Genomic DNA, 23,142 nt, shown 5'->3' with positions numbered 1-23,142 from the left:
GAACTTCAGCCTCATGAAAAACGCAAAGAGTGAGGTCTGCTGAGTACTGGTGGAAGAAGTTGACATTGATGTTGAATTCCAGCACTTCATTTGGAGATGCTGCCTACCATCATAAACAGGGAAAGACAACTATTCCTGTAATGAATAAACATAAAATGACTGTGAGTGCATCTTAGTCATATTTAATTTATGAATTTAGTTTTGCTTCACAGACCTTGCCCTGAGAATGCATTCTCTGGAAAGATTGAGGGATTAATTTCCAGTGTAAATCATTGGCTCAGTTTCAAGCCATCATACCCAATTTGATTTATCGATTATCTAATCAAAGAAATGGAGAAAGAAAATACTGCATTGTGGATTCTCAAGAAAACCAGATACCTGCCCTAGCTAGCTCTGATCTCTGCAGAAGTCTTTGCTTTCCCTGAAAACTCTCGTGGCAAAAGGCTGTTCTGCTAACCACAGGCGGGCTTGGACCGAGCGGCACAGGAAAGCCTTGTTGCCAGCTGTCAGGAAGCCCTGTGTCAAGGAGAGCGGGAGCCAGCATCTGTTATTTCCAGGCCTGGCAGAACATGCAGGCAGGAGCTGGGTAAGGATCCTGGAAGGTGAGAATTACATAAGGAATCCTTCCTGATCAATCCCTGCCTTAACTTCAGTGCTGTGCCTTGGCCGTGGTTCAAAGCCCTGGCGGAGGAGTGAGGCTGCGCTTGCTGCGGGAGCGCTCGGCAGGGCCAGGCTGTGTTTACTACTGCAGCCGTCTGCTGAGGCCTGCCGGCTCCCCTCCAAACGGGAAAGGCTGAGTGCTGAAGAGGAAAAACTTCCTTGGCTTTCAAATGGCACTGCTTGGTGGGAGGCTTCAGAATGGTAATTGGTTGCTGTCTGAGTGGAAGCTCAGAGGTGTCAGGAACCCACAGTGTGTCTTGGTCCTTGTGGTGCACCACTGCCTGGGACTCCTGCGTACCCCTGGAGCTCTGCTTGGAGGAGAGCTGAGCAACAGCCAAAACTAGGCTCTTGTTTACTAAAAATCACTTCCTGATGCTTAAATAGGAGCTGGAGAAGGAGGCAAAGACGTGCATGATGAGCCTAAACAGTTCTTTTGAATAATAATTCTGGGTTCCCAGCCAGCAGCAGCTGGGCTAGAGGTCACGGCTCACACACACATCCTGGCGCACTCCTGTGCTTGTCTGTCACCAGAAGCTCCCCTGTGACATGTTCTGTGGTGTTCAAGTTTTCACAGATCCTTGTTCGCTCCTGACAAGATCCTCCCAGCACCTCTGTCCTGCAGGCAGTTGGATGCAGGAGGAGAGGGCTGCATTTTGCCTGCACCTTCTGACTCTCTGCTCACTGCACTGATGATTGCAGGGCTTGGCTGGTCAAACCTTGTCTGGCTAGCAGAAGTTCACTAGCTGTCTGTGTCAGGCTTTAACTGGTGTAGAATGTCTGTGCTGGGTTACAGCTATTTGCAGCACCATTTTGGGTAAGCTGAGTTCAGCTGAGTTTATTTCATTAAGATTATTGCACTTTTGCTCTCTGATAACACTTCAGAAGGACCCGAAGGGATTTTTCTTTCAAAGCTCTGTGACTCCCCTGCAGTATCACAGAGTTGTGCCAGGTTTCTGTCTGTGCAGGCTCAAGCCCCATTACTTTCTCTTTCTAACTTGCCTGTCCACCAGATTCCAACTAGCATCAATCAGCTTAATGATACCACTGGGACTGGTGAGACCCAGAGTCTGGATTAGGAAGTGGAGCCACACAGAGCAAGCTCAGTGAGTGTATTCTGGGGGTTTTCAGCTGTGATCCCAGCTGGACCTGGGGGAAGCTTTTGGACACACAGAGATCCTGGCAGAAGCATCTTTGCAGGAACCTCCCTTACCAGTTCCAAGGTGATGACATCCTCCCCGTCTGCAGAGGCTTTGGCATAAAGAATGTGGTTGGTTGAGTCAACTGTACCAAAGCCAAGACTTCAGCATATGCCCTGAGCATTCTCCTGCTGCAAGGAGCTGGATTGCATTGCAGAGTGGTACGTGGATCAACCCCCTTCAGAACTCAGCCATCTTCCAGGCCAGCATCTGGGACTCTCCTTTGTTCTGTGGAGGCAGAGGCCACCATACGTGAACTGCAACTGCTGCAGGGAGATGCCCTGGCATAAAAAATGTAGTAGACCAGGTAAAGACATCATCTGCCCTTTGCTGTTCTAGGGAAGGAAGGGCTGATGCTGGGGATAGTGTTGAGCTTTCAGATCACCATCAAGAAGCACACCAGCAGTGCAAATGCAGACAAGAACTGAAAATCTAGACAGGGCCCTTCTCCTTCCTCATCAGTGGAGATGCACAGTCACTTGTGCCTTGAATCTGAGTTAACATGCTGGGGAATAATCTCTCCCTGGGGTTTTCCTGATGTGTTTCCAGAGTCAGCTTTAACTGCTGCCCTGCCTAGAGTTCAGGGTGTCTGCATGAGCTGTGTGCAGCAGCAGAGGCAGAGTCTGTTCAGTTTCCATGAGGAATCACTTCTGCTGACCTGCCATAGCACAGATCACAGTCATGAACCCAGCACAAGTGTTGTCTCCAGAATGGTGAAAGCAATCAGAGATCACATCTAACAAGATATGGAAGGATTCTGTCATTGTCAATTCTGCCCCAAGAGCAAAGAGGAGAGTCTTAAGCAGTGGGCTGTAGAGATGCCTTTACTCTCCATCTCAGGAAATTATAACAACCATTTTGATTCCTTTTTTAAGGACCTGCAGGTGAATGCAGGACTCAAGGACTCAAGAATGCTACAGCTGAAAGAGCAATAAATGTGCTTCAGAAAGTGTGCAAAGAGATGAGGTTTCAGTGTGCAAAGAGATGAGGTTTCAGTGTGGAGAACAGACTTGCAGTATGTGTGTAGGTGCTCTCAGGATGGAGCTGGACCTGCCTGCAGAATGAAGATAGGTGCAGGAACCCATACAAGTGGATAGAGACAAGCACCTGCCTCCTTTGGCACCTTGAGAAAGCACTCTGCAGCAGCCTGCTCTGCATGAACACACCAGAGAGCTTGGCCTGCATGCTGCAGCCCCATGGGGGTGTCCATCCCATTGGTCGTGTGGACTGGTGGATCAGTGGTACCATGCAAAGGGGGACATTATTGCACACACTTATAGAAGGACCTGGATGTGCATTCTCAGAAAGGAACATTTTGGCCTAGTTGGGGAGGAGCAGGTGTGCTCTTTTTACACTAAAATCTTCCACTCTTGCTGCATTCATCATGCAGGGCTTTGCTTGCGTTTCTGACAGGATCTCAGATGTGTGTGGGCTTTGGGTGGTGGTTGGAGCTTTGATGGTTGGACATTTGATGGTTTATTGTCTCCCAAGCAATCAATGTACACAGTTTGAACTTAACAGGCAGGATTGGAGATGTCTCACAAGCCAGCTTGCCAGACCTTCCCCAGAGATTTGCTATCCCATCTGTGACAAGCTGTAGATGGTGCTGGCCATACTCCTGTCTCAGTGTCTTGCTCAGTCCCTTTCACCATCTGCTCCTCTGCTTGCAGGTGACATTCAGGACACACCAGGCGAGTGGGTTTTGAATGGAAAGCCCAAACCCCATTTACTGCTGTTCAGCAGTGGCTGAGGCAGAAGCTGTTCTAAGTGAGGTTGGGAGGACAGGCAGTCACCAGGTGTTTGCTGGTCTTGATGAGCTTGTTGTGGCTCTGCTGGCCTGCAGATCTGCCTTTTGGCATCGCTGTTCCTGTTGATGGGAAGCCTGCAGGCTGTCTCCCTCTTGTCAGAGTATTTCATCCGACACTCACTTGCACTAAGCCTTCTTCCAGCCGTGTCTGAGGCTTGTCTTGCCATATGCAGTCTGCTGGTGCTAAAGCCTCTGGGGACCATACCCTGAGAGACCTCCTTAGAGGAGGAGTCTTTATTAGTGCTATCAGAGGATAAAAACAGCTGCTCACTCAGCCTTCATGGAATAGGTAAGTTCTTCATACCTGAAAAGCCCAGCAACTCCTTTAATCTGATGTTGCTGGATTGCTGGAATTAGGAGTGCTTTGCTCAACTGCAGAACTGCACATTTCTTACTCCTGAGCTGCAGAAGCTGCTGGCTGCCTGCAGAATTTACCATTCTGCTCATTTCCCTTCTCCTCCCCTGGCCTTTTAGGTCTTGCTTTAATTTATTCCCAGAGAAGTTGGGGGTTTTATTAAGGTGTAGGTGTAATCTTTCCGCTCTCAAATCTCCTTTGCTCTACTTTGTCTTGGCTTTGTTTATTGCTGTGCATTAGTGGTCATTTGTCATTGCCTTGCTAATAGGTGTCGTGTTCTTGAAGAATTTAAATAGTGGTCCTTTGATTTTGGCTTTTCATTTGTTTTGCTTTGGGTTGTTTTTTTTTGCCAGAAGGGAAGGGGGGGGGGGGGGTTTCTTGTTTTTTTAATTACTTTAAAGAAGCAGAAGTTCAGCTCAGTAATAGCTGCTCTCCACAGGGTAGTGCATTTTGAAGACAGTTTATATACTGGTGACAGACCTCCTTATTCGGGAGGAAAAAAGTGTTTGGGGGGAACAGGGAGGAGCTGAAAGGACTTTGCTATGTCTCCCTTCCACAGGAGTTCCTCCTTTTGGAACAGCCAACATCAAAAAGCCAGGTTAGAGTCCTGTAGCTGAGCCCTTCATTGATCCATGGGTGTTTCTGGAGGAATGCTGGTGTTAGGCTTGGGTAAGGTTTTAAGCTTGAAGTAAAAGACACCTTCTGTAACTCCTGTGGTGTTGGGAGTGAGATCATATGAGTTTATTCATGAGAATCCTGTCTTTGACTAAGAGAGGGATACCTGTGGTCTCTTCCCATTATTAGAAGCAGCACTGTGCCATTCCAGTTCTGGGCAGGAGCTGCTGGTAGCTCTGGTGCTGAAACCCCAACTGGCCTTCAGGTAAAGGACAGGTTTTGCAGGGAAGCCATGCAGATCCAGAGAGGTGGTTCTGCCACTCTGCTTTGGTAAGGCCTCACCTGGAGTACTGTGTCCAGCTATGGGACCCCCAGCACAGGTGGGGCATAGACCTGGTGGAGCAGGTCCAGAGGAGGGCCATGAAGATGATCAGAGGGCTGGAGCACCCCGGACAGGCTGAGAGAGTTGGGGCTGTTCAGCCTGGAGAAGAGAAGGCTGCAGGGAGACCTCATACTGAAGGGGACTTAGAGGAAGTTTGGAAAGGCTTGTGGTGATAAGATGAGAGGCAGCAGTTTGAAACCGGAGGAGGGTAGATTTTGGTTGGACATTGGGAAGAAGTTCTTTGCAATGAGACTAGTAAAATACTGGAATAGTTTGGTCAGGGATGTGGTTTGGACCCTGTCTGTGGAGATATTCAAGATCAAACTTGACATGGCCCTGGGCAGCCCGATCTAGTTGGAGGTGTCCCTGCTGACTATAGGGGGCTTGGCCCAGGTGACCTTTGAGGGTCCCTTCCACCCTGCTGTAATCTGTGAATCTGAGTGTGCTGAAGTTTTGGGGCTCTGGAGTGTGAGTAAACATCACCAAACAGAGCAGAGTGGCTTTGTACTGCTCCAGGGCCTCTCTCCAATTTCAGACAGAAATTTGTGTGTAATCAAACCAAAATGACACCAGGGCATCATTTTCTTGCAGCCAGTTCTGGTATGGGAAACTGAAACAGTTACCATCAGTAGTAAATGTGCTGTTGGTAACTTGAGCATCTTGGGGATTTGCAAATGCAGTAATGCCTTTTTTGGCCTGCAGTCATCTCTTAGCAATGAGAGGAAGATTTTAATGTGTCCTGAGCTCTTTGTCTCTCTTAAAGCTGTGCTCTTTCGTTAATCTCAGCATCACTACGTGATGCTTTTCAGCTGAAAAGTGTTAAGCAGAGTGATCTGTGTTGCACTGCAATCAGACTCAACGTTGTTTAGGGCGCAAAGGAGTTCATGGTGACCATGTGTACTGTGGGGAGAGGTTCCTTCACCGGTCTCTTGTGTTACAGCAATGGGTGGTTTGTGCATAGCTCTTCACTTTGGAGAAATGCTTATGACTTAAAACATCATAGAGGATAGCAAAAGGGAAAAAGAAGAGATTATAGATGATTGGGAAGGTTTAGACCAGAAAGATCCTCAAGTATTTAATGGCGTAGGGTCTCATGAGCTCCTCTGTTTACTGCCTGAAGCTGGAGGCCCTAAAGAATTTATGCTTTATTTTATGTGTGTGAGTGTGTGTCATAAAGGTAATTCGTGGAGTTTTGATGATTGCTGCTGTTTTGTGTTGTGAACATGCTGCTCCACTGAAAGATCCCAGAAGAGCATGACTTGGAGAGCCAGATCCGCAAGGAGAGGGAGTGGCGGTTCCTGCGCAATGCTCGTGTCAGGAAGCAAGCCCAGAAGATCATCCAGAAGGGTGAGTGATTCCCTCTTGCCTGTGTCACAGGCAGCTTCCTTGAGCTCCAAGCACTGCCCTTAGTCGGGTTGCTGACCTGTAAAACCCCAGTTAGAATCACAGAATCATCAATTGTTAAGGTTGCCAAAAATCCTCTAAGATCATCAAGTCCTCACCCCAGCACCACCGTGCCTACTAAACCACGTCCCCAAGTGCCACGGCTGCATGTTTTTTTAAACGCCTCTGGGGATGGTGACTCCACCACTTCCCTGGGCAGCCTGTTCCAATGACTGACCACTCTTCCAGTAAAGAAATTTCTCCTGATGTTTGATCTAAACCTGGTACAGCTTGAGGCCATTTACTGTCATCCTGTCACTTGTCACTTGAGGGAAAAGACCAACAATCATCATGAATTCAGTCTCAGGGAGTTGTGAGAAAGTCTCCCCTGAGCCTTCTTTTCTTCAGGCTGATCAGCCCCAGTTCCCTTAGACATTCCTATAAAACCTGTTTTCTAAACCCTTCACCAGCCTCATTGCCCTTCTCTGGACACACTCCAGCACCTCGATGTCCTTCTTGGAATGAGGGGCCCAAAACTGAACCCAGTACTCAAGGTGTAGCCTCACCAGTACCCAGTACAGGGGCAACTAACAATGACCCCAGGCTGACCCTTGCATTGGGAAGGTGCCCGTGCTCTGTCCCACGTGCAGGCAAGGTAATGCTGCTGTGAGTTTTTCCTTTCTCACCTGCTGCTTTGGTTCACTAGATAGGGAAGTGTGACCCCTTTAGATGTCAAATGTCTGCCTTCTCCTTTGACAACATTACTACAGCCCCTTGGCAGACAGTGCCACAGTCAGGCGCAAGCACTCAGCCAGAGTGTGGCGCTGAGTTGGTTTGGGAGCAGAGGAGCTTAAGAGGAATGGTTCTGTCAAGGAGCAGCAAGCTTGCCATGAAAGCTGATTTCCTCACTTATAGGAGTTGACAGAGCATCCAGTTTTCAGTGCAGGTGTTGGCTCCTGGGGCCCCTGGCTGACTGGCAGCAGCTGAGCTCTCCAGCCACGTACTGATTGGAGCCGGCACCTACGCAAGAGCTGGAGCAGGCAGCATGAGGTCAATAATTCCGAGGCCCGTAACAGATGCTATTGATTTACCATTTGGGCTTTTCCTTCCTGTCCTGCAATGTCCAGATGGGTACTGTAGGTCATGTTTTTAAAGGGATAGAAGGCAGAATATTCTAGGATGACCTCCAGAGCTGCAGTCTGGCTGAGAAGGCTCAGGAAGTGTTTGACATGTGACAGGACACCTTTTGGATGGCCACTCATGGCAAACCAGCCCTGCAAGCTGCTCAGAAGACATAGATTCATAGAACGGTTTAGGTTAGGAGGGACCTTGAAGATCATCTAATTCCAACCCCCTGCCATTGGCAGGGGCACCTTCCACTAGTCTTAAACACCACCAGGGAGGAGGCATCCACAACCTCCCCGGGCAACGTATTCCAGTGTCTCGCCAGTGTCTCTTAGTGACGTCTTTCCCATTCCCCACTCAGCTGAACTGTAAATGATTGCTTACTCCTGGTAGCCCATTATCTTTTTAATACTTGTATGTATGGCTTTGTGTGCTGCTTACACATTTCCCTCTCATGGGCCTCTGCTTCATGTTTCATTAGTGTGCTCCCTCCAGAAAGCTGATGCTGCTTTTTTGATGCCTCTTTATGCCCCCATGAGGCAGCAGTTGGGCTAGAATTCTTTTAGCACAGGAATTTATTCAAATAAACTGGAGCCCAATGAAATTTCCTCAGGAATTTGCATACTTAAATGATTCCTGCTTGCCTGCCTTGAACAGCAGAGGCTGGGGAGTGGCATTTCAGGGAACTCTTCTTATGGCATCCTCCCAGCAGCATTCCCAGGCGGGGGCTGCTCCTCTCCTGGGATGCTTGCTGAGGCACACAGAGTTGGAAATAATCATTTGCTGAATGAAGAACTGCCCAAGGCTCAGCCTCCTGTGTCTGCCTCCTTGTCTAGAGGTTTACTGGGCTTGAGTCACTACAATGAGTAGCTTGATGTCACAAAACTGCAGAATACCATAAAGCAGAGTAACACAGAAATGAAACTGGAGCCCAGGAGATGGCTTGGGAGATCTTTCTGAATACAAAGAAGGGGATTTTTCATGCTTGTCTGAAGAAGTTAAATCTTTGTGTTTTTTTCTAGACAGCGTTCATATTTGGTTGCTTGACCTGAGTGACTGAAATGCCAGCATTCATTAAAAAAGCATGGAAATGTGAAATATTCAAAAGAATTAAAACAGACTTACAATCTTTTAATGAAAATTAGATTAAATAGCTGCATTCCAAAACAAACTAGAACTGAGCAAATGTCTCCTGGGCTTACGGTTTTGTGTGCTGAATGCACACTGTGCCCAAAAAGCCTGCGGTGTCAGGGGTATCAAAACTGCTTGTGAACAGCAAACTGTTGTGAGGAAAAGATGGGAAAGGTCTTTAACCATCATTTGAATGCCTCCGTGGAAAACGCAGTTTGCATTTGCAAATTAACCTGAAATTTAAAAGCACTGAAATGGAAGGCTAAATAAATAATCCAGCAGATGAAATGAAATGCTGCACTTGAAGTTGTAAAAAGATAAAATAAAATGTGGGGCTTGGGGGATTTTATTTTTGTTTTGGAAGGAAAAAAGTTGATTCTTCTGTCAGCACAAACTGGTGTTCCTGTGGGTGTCGCTGCGCTCACTTGCTGTGCTTCTCTTCCCTTACCTCTGATCTGGCACCACCAGTTTTAGTTTGTACCTTAAGACATGATTCGGTTAGCATGGAGGGGTCAGGGCCGTCAGAGAGCTGGGCTCTGAGAAGGTTCTTGAGGGAGGAGGGAAGTGTTGCAAGGGGTCTCTTGGTGGGAACTGGGTGAGGAGGAGGAAAGTGTTGACACGTGGCAATGGGAAGCTGGGGGTGTCCAAGCCTCATCACTCAGGCCAGCTGTTCCCAGACACTGAGCCATGGCTGCCTCCTGTCCTGCAGGTATTTCCCGGCTGGATGATCAGATCTTCCTCAACAGGAACCCAGGGGTCCCCTCTGTGGTGAAGTTCCACCCCTTCACGCCCTGCATCGCCGTAGCTGACAAGGACAGCATCTGGTGAGAGTTTCTCCAGGCTGCACTGTCACCATGCAGCCAGGTTCAGAGCAGCACATCGCAGGGTGCCTGTGGATTGTCACAGGGCAGCACCACCACATGTTGTTCCTTTCCTTTCCCATCCTTCCCTGCTTTCCTCCATGGCCATCCTTCCTTCTGTCAGGGCTGGGAAATGGGGCACAATCATAGAATGGTCTGGGTTAAAAGGACCTCCAAAGGTCATTTAGTCCAGCCCCCTCTGCAGTCAGAAGGGACATCATCAACTAGATCAGGCTGCCCAGAGCCCTGCCAAGCCTCACCTTGAGTATCTCCAGGGATGAGGCCCCAGCCACCTCCCCAGTCAACCCATTCCAGTGTTCCACTACCCTCATGGCAAACAACTTGTTCCTAACATCCAATCTAAATCTGCTCTTCTCTAGTCTGAAACCATTGCCACTCATCCTGTCGCTGCAGGCCTTTATAAACAGTCTCTCCTTTTTGCAGGCCCCCTTCAGGTACTGGAAGGTCCTCCTGGAGTTCAGTGCCATGGTTGCAAGCGTTACTCTATGAGTCCTGTTCTACAGGAGGTGCAGGTTTAAAGGGCTGCAAGTGACTCCTGCCAGAGCTATCAGAGATCCTTACAACTGGGCTTTTATCCCATTTCTTTCACAGAAGGCTGACACGCATCATTAATAACACGATGCTGAATACCAAAGGAGAAAACCAAATTGAATTGGCATCCAATGTATAGGATTTTTAGTTTCACTGTAACAAGTAGATCTCATTACAGCTTGCACAGAGAACCAAGAACTGACTTGGTGTTTGGTTTTTTTTTCCTCTCCAAGTTTTTGGGACTGGGAGAAAGGGGAAAAGTTGGACTATTTCCACAATGGGAACCCTCGGTACACCAGGATCACAGCAATGGAGTACCTGAATGGACAGGACTGCTCCTTGCTGCTGACTGCCACAGGTAAATAACTCATTTTCCCATGGATGAGGTTAAGACTTTGGGACATTACAGGATTCAAGTCCATGAGAGCTGTTCTGGACCTCTGCTCTCTCTCCCCTCTGTGACACTGGCCCAAGCTGACCCTTGTGTCCTGTCACTGCCTGCTCTCAGCTCAGGAGGCATTTCCAGAATCAGACCTGAAAGTTGTTTCTGGCAATACTAAAATCTCTTAACTGCTTAAGTAGGTGCTGCAAAGATTGCCAAAGGATTTCAGTCAAATGTTTGGCTGAAAGCATTTCCAGTCACAGCTTTAGCTGTTGCATCATTCAGAGTCTTCCTTTGTCTTTGCAAGTCTGTGGTAACCTCCTCCTGTACAATAGCTGGGGCAGGGTGGTTTAATTGGTTAAAAGCTGTTGCCCAGAGCTGGAAAGAAAATCATCCTGCAGCCAAGCTAGAAGAAATGAGAGTCTGTTACTTGTGCTGTTTTAAGTCTAGAGCAGGCAGGACTGGTTTTAAGCACTAAACTTCTCAAAGAGTTGTGAGTTTCTCTCTAGTCCATGGACAAATGGTTCTGTAAGCTGCCCTGTTGCATCACCTAAGGTAACATGAAGAGCTCTTTCCCATTCATTGGTCTCTAAAGCTGTGAGTAAGATCTTCTCTCCCAAGGAGCCATTCTGCACCTGTCAGTCGAAGTGTTTTCAATGGCTTTTCAAATTTCATGGTGAAATACACAGGTTGGCTATAATTAAGAGAGGTGGAAGAGGAGCTGAGAGGTCCTTTAGGACATTTTCCTTTCAATGTATTGATTCTTAGCACAAAAGTTTCACAAATGGGGAACAAATTGAAAAATACATGATGTTCTGGAAAGTTTGGCTGGGCTTTGATTCAGCTTCTTTCGTGGGGTTGTATTTAGTAGGATGCTTTTGTGGCTCTGAGCACCATTAGCAAGGAGGACCGAGATGAATCCTAAAGGAAATGAATGGGTCAAGGAAATGGAGTGACACCTAATGTCAGGTGTTACTTGAGGGAGGGAGAAAAGTTCTTCCAGAACAGTTCCCAGTAGAACAATGCTTTAGGTTTCATGGACATAAGATTAGAGAGGAAATACAGCCCTAATAAAAAGGATTAAGTTCAAGTGATACTCTCCGTTCAGGAGTTTGTGTGGTTACAGTTCCACTTCCTCCTTTGCTGTGCACAAGTAATGATGAGAGCTGCAGCAGCAGCGGTGTTGCATTTCATTCTCTTTTCTGTGCTCCCCAAGATGATGGTGCCATCAGAGTGTGGAAGAACTTTGCAGACCTGGAAAAGAACCCAGAGATGGTAACTGCCTGGCAGGGGCTGTCAGACATGCTGCCAACTACTCGAGGTTGGTCCCCACTGTGGGGTTTTTTGGGGGGTGGAGTGAAAATAATTTGTGTTGGTAGGGCTTTGTCTGTGGATGGGGAGAGTGAAATGTGTCTGTCTACTTTGGCCATCAGTAACATCCTTGTTCTACAGTCTCTGCCTACTGGAATGGCCTTTTGCCAGGCCTTGGTGAGGAATTACTTTTCCAGTTCTCATAAAAAACAAACCAACAAATCCAAAAGCTCAACACAGAAACCTCACAAATACACTGAAGAATTACCCAAGGAGGTTCTGGGTAGCAGAAGAGTACAAAGTCCTTGTCCTTCAGAAGCCTCACAGCAGCTGACCTATCCAAGCATTCCTCTTAACTGTGTTCCTAAGGAGAGAACTGTAGAACAATGATGGAACTGGACACAGCCCTGCTCTGGGCTCATTGTGGCAGGAGGTTTATTATTCCTGTGGCTTGGGGTAGTAGCTCATGTATTGCCTCTTTCCTTCTGATGGGCTGCTCAGCCTTTGCACAGCTTTGCATGTGGCACCTGTGACCTTCAGCCTGAGCTCAAATTTTGGCACTTACTCTTCCCTGTTGATTGTGGGTCAGGAGGTGGCAAGGGGATCTGTGATCTAAATGTGACATGTGCAGAAGGACTGCACAGTTAGACATTGACCTGCTTTGAGTGTTAGAGAAGTTGGATAGAAAAAGATGTAAAAAAAGAGCACTGGCATCCAGCCACACACAGGATGGAGCCAGAAACCAGTTTGAGTAACCCTGAAGTCTGTTTTTAGGACATTAAAGAAGGTGGATGTTTTGTCCTTCCAACACCTAATGGACCAATGCTCTGATGGTGACTCTCTGCTGCTTGAATGTTTTTAATCAAGGTTACAAATTCCTCTAAATGTTCACCAGTTCAATCAGCACTTGGGGGATTGCTGCAGGAATTGCTGGGTGAGGCTTCCTGACTGGTGCTATGCAGGAGGTCAGCTGAGATGACCATCATAATTCATCCTGACCTTAAAATCTGACAGTTCTCATTTCTGAGCTTACCTGGTTCATCACGGGAGCCTGACACAGCTCTTTTAGCTATTCATTGGATTTTACTGGGGGCTGCCTTGCAGAGCTCATTTCTGTTATGTTTTCCTCACACCTCATGGTTCATCTGTGGTGTTGCAGGGAAGAGGAACTGGATTTGAGGTGACTTCAGGCTCTGTGCCTCACTGCGGTACGTGCACAAAACTAATTATAAGCTGCTGGAAGTTTGCAGCCTACTGTGAAAATTGCCATGGTCAAAACCTGCTCTTTCAGCAATGTCAATAAAAGCAGGAGACAAGCAGTGGCAAAAGGCCTGGATCTCCTTAGGTGGAGAGGAAAGTGTCCAGCAGTCATCTCAAGTTGCCCTCTGCAGTGTCATTTGCTTGGTCTGTATTTCTTCCTTGTCAGCACCAGCTTTCCTGAGGGATGTTGGTCACTGTTCACCATCCCTGCATCTGTCTCTTGCTTCCTTGGTGCTGGTGATGGACTTTACCAAACAACTAGAAATTCTCCCAGCCCACTCCAGCCATCAGCTTCTTATTCAGGGAGGATGCTGACAGAAATCTTTCAGGCTTATTCCACTTTCCTGCCTTGTTTTCTGTGTGCACCATCCCAAGACACAGCATTTGCTGATTGTGCCTTACTTTCTACAGGGCTAATAGAACAGGAAGGATCATAGGCATCGATGTTTGGCATTGCAAAGTGGGCTAAAAGCTGAGACAAGAGCTAGTTTGACTCTGAGAGCTGAATGGTTACACTTCCCAAAACAGGAGGGTTGAAACTTTGAAGTCTGTTCTCTTTATAGACTTTTGCCCATTTTTTCCCTTGTGGTTTTAGCAGTTCTAGGTCTTGTTGCACCTTTGGAACAATAAAATCAGGTTCAGAGGAAGAGAGGACAGATTTCTTTGTGGAGAGAGAAATAAATGTTGTCACTTCAAAAGAGCTATGTGGATCAAGTCCCCTTGGAAATGAGACTCTCTTTATTGGTTATCTTCTGTTACCAAGACCATGGTTGTTGTCCAGCACTGACTCATAAAACTGAAGCTGCAGAGCTCAGGAGTTCTGCTGGAGTTTGTTTGCTCCTACTATTGATTTCCTTCTCTCCTTTCCCACCTTTTTCCTCCATGTAATAGTCATCTCTGAATTTAATAGTCACCTTGACAGCAACCAAAACACTGACTTTTCTAGGCAGTTTTCCCACTTAGAGGAATATGCAAGACCTAAATTCATCCTTTGAAAGCTTGAAAAGCTTTCCTGGGTTGTCTAGGAGCTAAATGATAACCTGCTCAAGGGCTGCCAGAGATGGGGGAGCAGACCAGAGGGAGGCGCAGACCTTAAACCTTTGCACTCTATAAAGGGCTTGTGTGTGGTATGCAGCCCAGGGTAAGAGAAATGAGCTGATACAGCCAGGCTGGTGTGTTAAACCCCTGTGTGGGGAACTTGGAGTAGCTTGGCCCCAATTATAGAATCATAGAATTGTTAGGGCTGGAAGGGACCTCAAGGATCATATAGTTCCAACCCGCCTGCCGTGGGCAGGGACATCTGACACTAGATCAGGTTGCTCAGAGCCATATCCAGCATGGCCTTAAAAACTTCCAGGGATGAGGCTTCCACCACCTCCCTGAGCAAGCTGTTCCAGTGTTCACTGCACTTAATTGGCTTGAGGCTTAGGGTAAGTGAGTCTTAATTTAAGCACTGGCAAACTACTGTATAGATGCCCTCTTTTTTTCCAGTATAAGATCTGTTGATTTAGATTCTTTGTAGATCTGCACTCATGATGCACCAAGAATGTCTCTTTCAATCAAAATCGAGGTGTTCAATGCAGCATTGGTACCAGCTGCTCCGGTATAAGGCAGTGACAGGGGATCCTCCAGCATGAGAGGTGGAGGGGGCTGAGAAAAAGCCAACCCCCCTGTTTTTAGGGGGTGTTTCAGTCTGGTGTCTCAAAAGATGTAGGAAAAACTAAGCACTTTCTATTTGAGCAGCGTAGGAGGAACATAAGCCCTGACGTGCTCTGAAGCTGTGATTGCACAGCAGGAGGCTTTGGGAATTCTGGCAATTTCTATGGAGCAGGGTGTTTGAAGGCTGTGAGAGCAGTGTGAGCTTGCAGAGCAGCACAGACCCATCGCCTGGTGTCTGCCACAAGAGCTTGGCTGGGAGCTGCTCTGTATTTGCCCTCCTGGGCTGGCTGGGTCATGGGGCTCCCAGACCACCTCTTACAACGTGGCCATGCTCATGCTTCTGAACAAAACTGCCATGTTTTGTATTGTCTCTTTGTGACAAAGGAAAACAAGCCAAGGTCCCCTGGTCAGAATGGCTCTGCCCTTGAGAGCAGTTCTGGAATTCAGCAAAAGGCAGAAGTGTGACCAGCTGCTTCACAATTACCAAACACTGTCTGCTCAGCCCTTCCCTCCCCAGCTCTTTGTGTGCTCTCTGCAGATGCCTGCATTGTTTTCCCTTCTCCACTCCAGCAAAGAGAATCAGTAAGGCTCTTCTAAAGGGAACCAGTGCATTGCTTCTAAAGGGCATGGGTTGAATGGCTCAGCTCAGACTCTTCCCAAACACCTGAAGCTCCCTGTGCAAGATTTTCCAGGGTTGCCTCAAGGTGCTTCTCACTTCCCAGTTTGCTGCCATGCTGGGGGTTTTCAGTGGCTAGAAACTAGCCTGTGTCTGAGGCCAGCTGCCCATTTATGAGCTGTTTCACCACAGCACCCCTAAATTTTCTGTGCTCTCTGTGTGCTGGTTAGCTGTCTGTCCACAGAAGCATGGGGCAGAGAAGCCCTCCATGCAGCCACCTTCACTGCAGGGAGCCCAGACTTCTGGGTGCAGACACCTCGTGTCCTGTGCTGGGTTGGATTTGTCCGGATGCCTTTCTGTCTGTCACTTCCTGATGGATTTTACCTCAGAACAGGGACCGGATCATGCAAAGGATAGATAGTTTCCTTGTTCAAGAAGAAATGTCAAATCTGTGCTGTTGTCAGCCAGCCAGAATTCTCCCTTCACACATGACAAGTGCCACTGTTGATGGCTTCTCAGGGAATGCTGTGATTGAACTAGTGCCTGCTCTCTGGATGGAAGCATGTGCTGCTCTTGGTGCTTCTGCTTCTCTTTTATGTTCTTTCCTTTAATCTGAGTTGCTTTTTCTAATACTTTTTAAAGATTTATTTATGCTCTGGCTCACCAACTTACCCTTAGCATCAACCCCTTAATCCCTGTCTTCTCACAGGTCTGGCCCGAAGGGTTTCAATCTATCTTGACAGAAGTAAGCAGGGAGGTGAGTGCTTTCTTTCCTGTTATCTATGATCAACTGGGGTGGGGAGGTCCTCCTCATCTGGCTTTGGGTTGTTTGACTGGTTGGTTGGTTGGTTTTTGGCATTGTTTGGATGACTGCTGAGTCCTCATGGTTCCTGGAAAGCTTTGCTGCTTCTCCCATTGCTTGCTCTGTGTCTGTCTCCATAACAGCTGTGAGAAATACAGGGAAGGTCTCTGTGCTACTTAGGGAAGTGTAGCCAGCCAGTGGGAAAAGGACATCTTCATGTCCTACACCCTGAGCTGTCTGCAGCGAGAGGAGCTGTGGGTGGGGTGTACAAGTCTCTCCCAGGAAGATTTCAAAGCATCCCAGGACAAAAGGGTTTAAATGGCAGGTTCCAAATGTGAAGCACTGTTAAGCTAATGTGGATTTTCCTGGGCTTTATTTGTAACACCCCTTTTGCTACAAAGATCAAGTGAAAAGGAGAAGCTGATGAATCTTTCCCAGGAGGCTTAGAACAGTGGACTTTTGGCAAGGCTATGCCTAATAAATTTTACAAATTCTCTTTCCCTCACGTGGAAGGAAGGCAAATGAACTCCCCAGCCTCCATCTGTGGAAGCCAGGACCGTGCAGTGTCTGCATTGCTCTGGAGCCTGGCCCCCTCCTCTGCTGCCCAGGTCTTCAGGGGAAACAGATGGCAAATGTGTCAGGGCACCTCCGTGTGTGTGCACGTCCGTAGATGCTAATGCTGACGTCGTTATCTGGGGTTATTCATCAATTATTAATGTTTGCTGACTGATAAGAGCTGAATGTGTCTGTAATGATGAATAGAAGGAAGGTGATTATTGCAGTGGGGTGTGATTCAGAGCTCTTTAGCTTGAGGTCTTTGCAAATCCCTCTCTTAGCGTTCAGAGGCAGAGCACAAATGGAAATTAGCAAAGCCGTGAGCTGCCTGGCTCCGCGCTGCACTCAGAAATCCACTGGCAAAGGGAGAGGTTAAAAGTAGGAAGACTTGGCTGCAGGGAATTCCCTGCTCAGTAAATGGGGCATCCCAACACTTTAAGGACATAACCAACCCCTGCCTTGCTGGGTCAGTGCTGCTGGTGCCCAGCAGTCGTGCTCTATCCCAAGCACAGGAATAACTGTGAAACAATAAAATCATTCAGCAGCATTTTCTGGCCAGGTGTCCTCCTAGTGCACAATGCACTTCCACTGAAAAGGGCTTAAAAATGTATGAGGTTAGCTGTTTGCTTGACAGCAAAAATACACCAGCAGTATTTAGGTGGTGTATGCTGGTTTTGTTGTGGAAGCACAGAACTTCTGTTCTGTTGCATAGGCTTCTGTGAGGAGTTTTTACCAAAGGAAAGGCAGGGGACTGTCCCTGTTCACATCACTGGGTGCTGGCTTTAGGCAGGAATCGCAGACACTGCTGGACTGTAGATCAGTGATGAATTAGAGCAATGTCTGGGTGGCCCAGATCACATCAGGCTGCTTTGCAGGCCAGCCCAGGAATCTCTGAAGTTTGTGTGAGCACCAAGCAAGGTCTGCAGCCATTCAGCATCCTGAAGGCAGCTGAGCTGGCAGGAGTCTTAAGATACATTTGGGTGACCCTCTGCCCATGCTGCTTCACCTTCTGCTCTGTCAGAGCCCTTCTGAGGTGTCTGAACATACCGTGGCACTGCCTCCCATCAGCATGACTGAGTGTGCCCTGCAAAGGAGACTGTGTTAACAGGAGAGTGCCTGACCTGTGCCCACCTCTATCCATCACTGCCTCCTGGGGGTTGTTGGTGCTGATATGTAAACAGCTATAATCTATTTTACCTCGAGAAAATTTCTACTGATGCTAAGCAAGAACAAGTAAGTAAATACTTGCCAGTTCCCTGCTTCCTTCCTGCTCTCCTGGGACTTCCGAAACAAAGTGAAAGCCGTCAAATACCTGCTCTGCAGAAAAACAGGACCTTGCTCTCTGGAGGCTCTGCTCTGCTTTGAGTAGTGCTGGCTCTCCTGGCAGGCAGTCAGCAATCCAGATGGGAGAGGATGGAGAGGCAGCCAAGGAACCTTCTTAGAAATTGAGCAGCTTACTGAAAGGGAGGTTTCATGGGGAGCTGCTGGGCTTTTGGGCTGCGTGGGGCAGCCTGTGACAGAGGAGCCTTGGCAAAGCTCTGACCTGCAAAAGGAGCTCATCAAATGATCAAACTCCAGCAGAGCTTGCACTGGAGTACAAGAGGGAGAGAGAAAAGTGAAGTTGATTCTTCCTACATCTCTCCAGGGGTTGGTATCTTGTCCTTTAGGAGTAAGAAGTTTGGGAGAAGCTCCTCATTTCTGGTCATTTTTTTTTTTTAACCTCAATAAAATAATTGGAGAAATTGCAGCTCCAGGGGTTTGTGTTCTTTTAATTGGATTCCCAGCTTCACAGCTACTCTTCTCCCTCGCTGTGCATAGTCCTTGGCATAAGAAGAGTGACACTTTTTGAAAGGATGTTATAGAAATTAATGATGAGAGAGGTCAGGCAACCCTCCCACTGCTTCCTGGAAATTAAAACGGTGCTGTGCTTCATTCCTCAACCAGGAGGGACCATGATGGAAAAAAATATCATCAGTCAGGAGCCCAGATGCTCTTATGTTGTGTCCTATGTAGGTATTCCTGATTTCATTGAAATGTCAAGTACAGGTTGGCCACATTCCAGCAGTGTTAAAGATCAGTGCAGATGCTAGGAATAGAGCTGCTTTCCCCAGCAGTCTTATTCATGGCCATTTATGCAAGGAGCTGTCCCATCCAGACAAATATCTGTTGCCCAAGGGGGAACCCCGAGGAAGCAGCCATAGAAAGTTACAGCTTCAGGAATGGCTGTTGGGATGTGTTGCCTCCTGTACAAACTCAGGTTGTACAGACCTGCAAATGCTCGCCTTAGCAGACTCAAAGAAACCCCGACAGGACAAAACCCAACCCGTAAAAAAACCCCAGCAAAACCACAAACCTTTAAACATTGCTTTTCCCAAGCTGTGGAAGATTTGTGGTTCATTATCTGAGAACATAACACTCCTTATGGGGAAAACTGGAGCCTTAACTAATGATGCATTCAAAGCAGTGCATGGCAGGGCTGCCTGTTTCTGCAGTTCATTGGCTCCCGAGAGCAGCACAGTTTCACCTCTGGCCTTTGTCGGATGCTTGCTTTGGCGTCACGGCATCGCCCCCGCTCACTCTCTGTCCGTAAGGAGGTGGCAGTGCGGAAGTAGGGTGGTTGGTAATGCAAAGCCTGGCCACGTGGCTGAAGCCAGGAGCTGAGATCTCAGAGGTGTGCAGAGTACAATACCACCTTGCCAGAGTGAGGGTGAGAAGCACCTTTGATGCCAGACACAGGAGCCAAAACCCAGCAGGTGAAGTGCAGGCTCAGTAGTAACATCCTGGAGAAGGACCTCTGATAATTAAAAAGGAAATGACAATTAGTGTTAAGTCCCACGTTTGCTTCTCATCCCAAAATACTGGAAATGTAACCTCTAAAGACAAGCCAGTGCTGTGTCATTTACACCATGGAAATGTTTTCTCGTAGATGGAAATAGTTCAGCTATTTATGTCTCGCTTTATACTGGGAGTGTTCTCTTTGAACTGAACATTTCACAGTCAGAGGAGCCTTCCTTCCCAGTTACCTGCTAGCAAACAATTTAAATTTATGTACAAAGGCTTTTTTTCTTTCCAGACACATTGGGATTCTGGTTCAGCATTCCCAGTCCCATCCCAGGGTTACCTTCCCTTCACCCGTCTCTGTCCGGACATCATCTGGGCTGCAGTAGGAGCAGACTCTCAGCCCAGGACTGGTGCTAAGCACAGGCATGACTCTTTAGCCAGGACCCACCACCATCCTGGGCTGCAGATGGAGCTGGCTCTGTCTCCCAGCGGGAAGGTGCCAGGATTTCTCCTCAGCTGTGGCAAACACTCTGTTATTTCTGCTGCCTGCATTGTGAGGTGCAGTATGAGCATCCTGTGCTCTGACACTGCCCAGTGCACACACCAGTGCTGGGCATCAGAAGCAGCAGAAATGGTATTTCAGCATTTCTGGAGGGAATAACAAGGCTGATGTAGGAAAGGGAAGATCCTTTGTTATGAGATGATCAAAAGGCTGCACTTGCCTCTTCCAGAGAGCAGAGGTTATCACTTAGGTGAGCTGTTCAGGTTGTATAAGCATTGGCTGCTTATGAAGCTCACCATAGACCAGCCTTATCATCCTCCTTTCCTTCCACCTACGGGCTCTGTCAGCTCCTGGTTTGGGGTGAACCCTTGTCCTTTCTCTCTGGTTATCCTCATGGGAGCTCTCTGTGCCATTTGACATAAAGTGAAACCCTCCTGAAGCTTTTTCCCTCAGTGAAGCTTTCCCTGACCACCCAGATGACCTCGAAGGCTATCCTCAGTGCTTGAACTCCTCTCAGATCCACCAAGATTAGCACCAAACCCACCAGTCAGCACTGGGAATTCACCATCTCCACCCTCCTCCACAGAAAAGACTCCTAGAACCACAGCAGGCTGGGGAGTTGCTACCAATCAGACTGAAGAAAAACATTGTCTGGAAACTGGGAAATGTAACTGGAAAATTGGGAGCTTTAACACTGCGTAAGAGCACATTGCCTGCTTAACTCCATCAGTGATGGAAATGGCAATATCTGTCTGGGCCTGCCAGGTTTAGCTTGTCATATGGGCCATAAACAAGATGACAAATGAAAACACTTCAGTGATGTTTATCATCTAAATCACTGCCTGCTTGTTTGCCTCGGATCTCTAGCAGCCCTCCGAGCTGCCAGGCAATCTGAAGTAACAATCAATTTGACTCTCAAAGATAAAGATGCAAGCTCTCAGCTTAGCCCAGAGTCCTGAATTTCCTGCAGGAAGATGACAAACTGTCAATGAACGTCGCTAATCTTCTTAGCAGCAAGATCAGAAAAGGGCTGGGGTGCAATGCTTACCTGGGGAGGTGGGCAACATGTTTTAGCTGGGTCTGTGCAAACCCAGGTCGTTTTGTCTTCTTTGAAGCAAACTTGGTGTTCCTAGGATGTCTCTGTTGTTTCCTCTGTGCCCTGGACAGGTGTTTGGTCAGGTGAAAAGTACTCATCATAGAATCACAGAATAGTAGGGGTTGGAAGGAACCTCTGGAGAGACCACCAAGTCCAGCTCCCCTGCCAAAGCAGCGTCACCTAAGGCAGGTGATCACTGGCAGTCCAGGTGGTCACTGCCTTTGTCACTCTGGTGACAAAGAGCACATTGAGCTAGGTTTAAATTTCCTCCTGGGGCTAATTCCTAGCAGGAAATTGAGACAAATCCACATTTGTACCTTCTGGACAAGCAAGTTGTGGAGTGGAAATACAGGAACCTCACTGTAGGCAACTCTGAATGGCTGGGAGCAGGAGCCTGCAGTCCTGGTGCATTGCAGAGTGCTTTCTGATGCTGGGTTCATGTGGTTATAAAACATTTCTCAGCACCAGAGTCCGTTTGGCATGGATGAGAGGATGAACTGCTGTTCTGCAAGGCAGCGCTGCTGCCTCTGCTGAAGGGAGATCCCTGCCTGAGGAGGTGAAAAAAAGCCACAAAATCCAGATCATTGTCAGATTCCCTCATGTAGGGTGTTCTTGATTTGTGTTTTTAATGTATTGAGTGAGAGTCTCCCTGGAAAATCCATAGATCTGTGGCTGGTCAGCCTTTGCAGCATAAAGAAGCAGATGATAATTGGTGTACAGCTCTCTGCTTTAAGCAAAGCATTTCTGTGCTGTGGAGGCAGCTCACAGGTACAGAGAAGTCCCTTCTAATTAACTGCACAGGAGCTGTTCCTCCGAGATTTCCCCCTGCAAGTCAGGAGCTTCATTGCCAGCTATTCCCCAGGTTCTGATACTTGTGTGCTCTGCACTTAGGAGAGCCAGCTCGCTCCATGGCTCTGGGACATCTTATTCCCCCAGCTGGGAAAGGAGGAGACACAGAATCATAGAATCAGCCTGGTTGGAAGGGACCTCTAAAGATCATCTAGTCCAAACCCCCTGCAGTCAGCAGGGACATCCTTAGCTAGATCAGGTCACACAGAGCCCCATCGAGCCTCACTTTGATTATCTCCAGGGATGGGGCATCAGCCTCTGGGCAACCTGTCCAGTCCTCAACCATCCTCATTGTAAAGAACATTTTCCTAACATCCAATCCAAATCTACTCTTCTCTAATTTCAAACCATGACATTCACTTACTCTTCTCTGGAAATTGTCATACCAGCAAAGTTCATGAGTTCCCACAGTTTGCCAACCTGTCTGTAAGCAGGTGCCTACAACAGGTGCTTGGGGGACAGGAAATCCCCTGTAGTTCTCCTACTGCATGAATGGGATGCTTTCCTGAACTTCACCTAAGCAATCATAGAATCATAGAATGGTTTAGGTTGGAAGGGACCTCCAAAGGTCATATAGTCCAGACCCCCCTGCAGCGAACAGGGACATCTTCCACCAGATCAGGTTGCCCAGAGCCTTGTCAAGCCTGACCTTGAATATTTCTAGGGATGGTCCCTCAGCTACTTCCCTGGGCAATCTGTTGCAGCATTGTACCACCCTCACAGTGAAGAACTTGTTCCTAACAACCAATCTAAATCTGCTCTTCTCTAATTTCAAAACCATTGCCCCTCATCCTACAAGCCTTTGTAAACAATCCGTTTATGCCCTCAAAGCTAAGTAGCAAAAGCTCTCATACACGTATTTTAGCTGGTGTAATTGCAGAGTGTTCCCTCCTTATCTGTCTGTGTTGCAAATTGGGTTTCACTCCTACCAAGCTGTTTAATTCAATCTCTTGCAGCAGTGACTTTGCTATTCCCTGTTTAGAAACACCTCCCCCTAGGCACCTGTTTCTGTTAGAATGAGGAATCCCGCTAATCCAGATGCTCTGGGGTCTGGCTGTGTGAGGTGTCACTGGTTTAGTCTCCTTCAGCCACTGTTTATCCTGTGCTCTCAGGAAGAGGAGGATCCTTTAGTACAGATTCCCTTTGGAAGTCCCCAGCAGCTCGGCAAGGTCCCCATGTGGCCGCATTCACCTGCCTGCGGGGCCATCCGCACCTCGGCTTTTCTACGCTAGACCAGGGGCGATCAAAGCTGTCTTTTGAACT

General features: G+C 47.8%; 1 protein-coding gene across 2 annotated transcripts in view; it reads left to right on the top strand.

The window, feature by feature from the left end:
- Positions 1–23,142, top strand: part of RPTOR (regulatory associated protein of MTOR complex 1) — a 178,123-nt gene that overhangs the window by 141,617 nt on the left and 13,364 nt on the right. The window contains exons 25-29 of one of the 2 annotated variants that reach the window (XM_068151257.1): positions 6,257–6,362; positions 9,364–9,478; positions 10,300–10,424; positions 11,665–11,769; positions 16,004–16,051. In XM_068151257.1, coding sequence (XP_068007358.1) covers positions 6,257–6,362; positions 9,364–9,478; positions 10,300–10,424; positions 11,665–11,769; positions 16,004–16,051 — 499 coding nt within the window. The remainder of the gene's footprint in view (positions 1–6,256; positions 6,363–9,363; positions 9,479–10,299; positions 10,425–11,664; positions 11,770–16,003; positions 16,052–23,142) is intronic. The other variant, XM_068151258.1, reaches the window with a different exon arrangement.

Source organism: Melanerpes formicivorus, unplaced genomic scaffold (genome assembly GCF_026170545.1).
Source record: "Melanerpes formicivorus ecotype bairdi unplaced genomic scaffold, bMelFor1.0.p_v2 SCAF_21, whole genome shotgun sequence".
NCBI lineage: Eukaryota > Metazoa > Chordata > Aves > Piciformes > Picidae > Melanerpes > Melanerpes formicivorus.
This window is presented reverse-complemented; position numbering and strand designations above follow the sequence as displayed.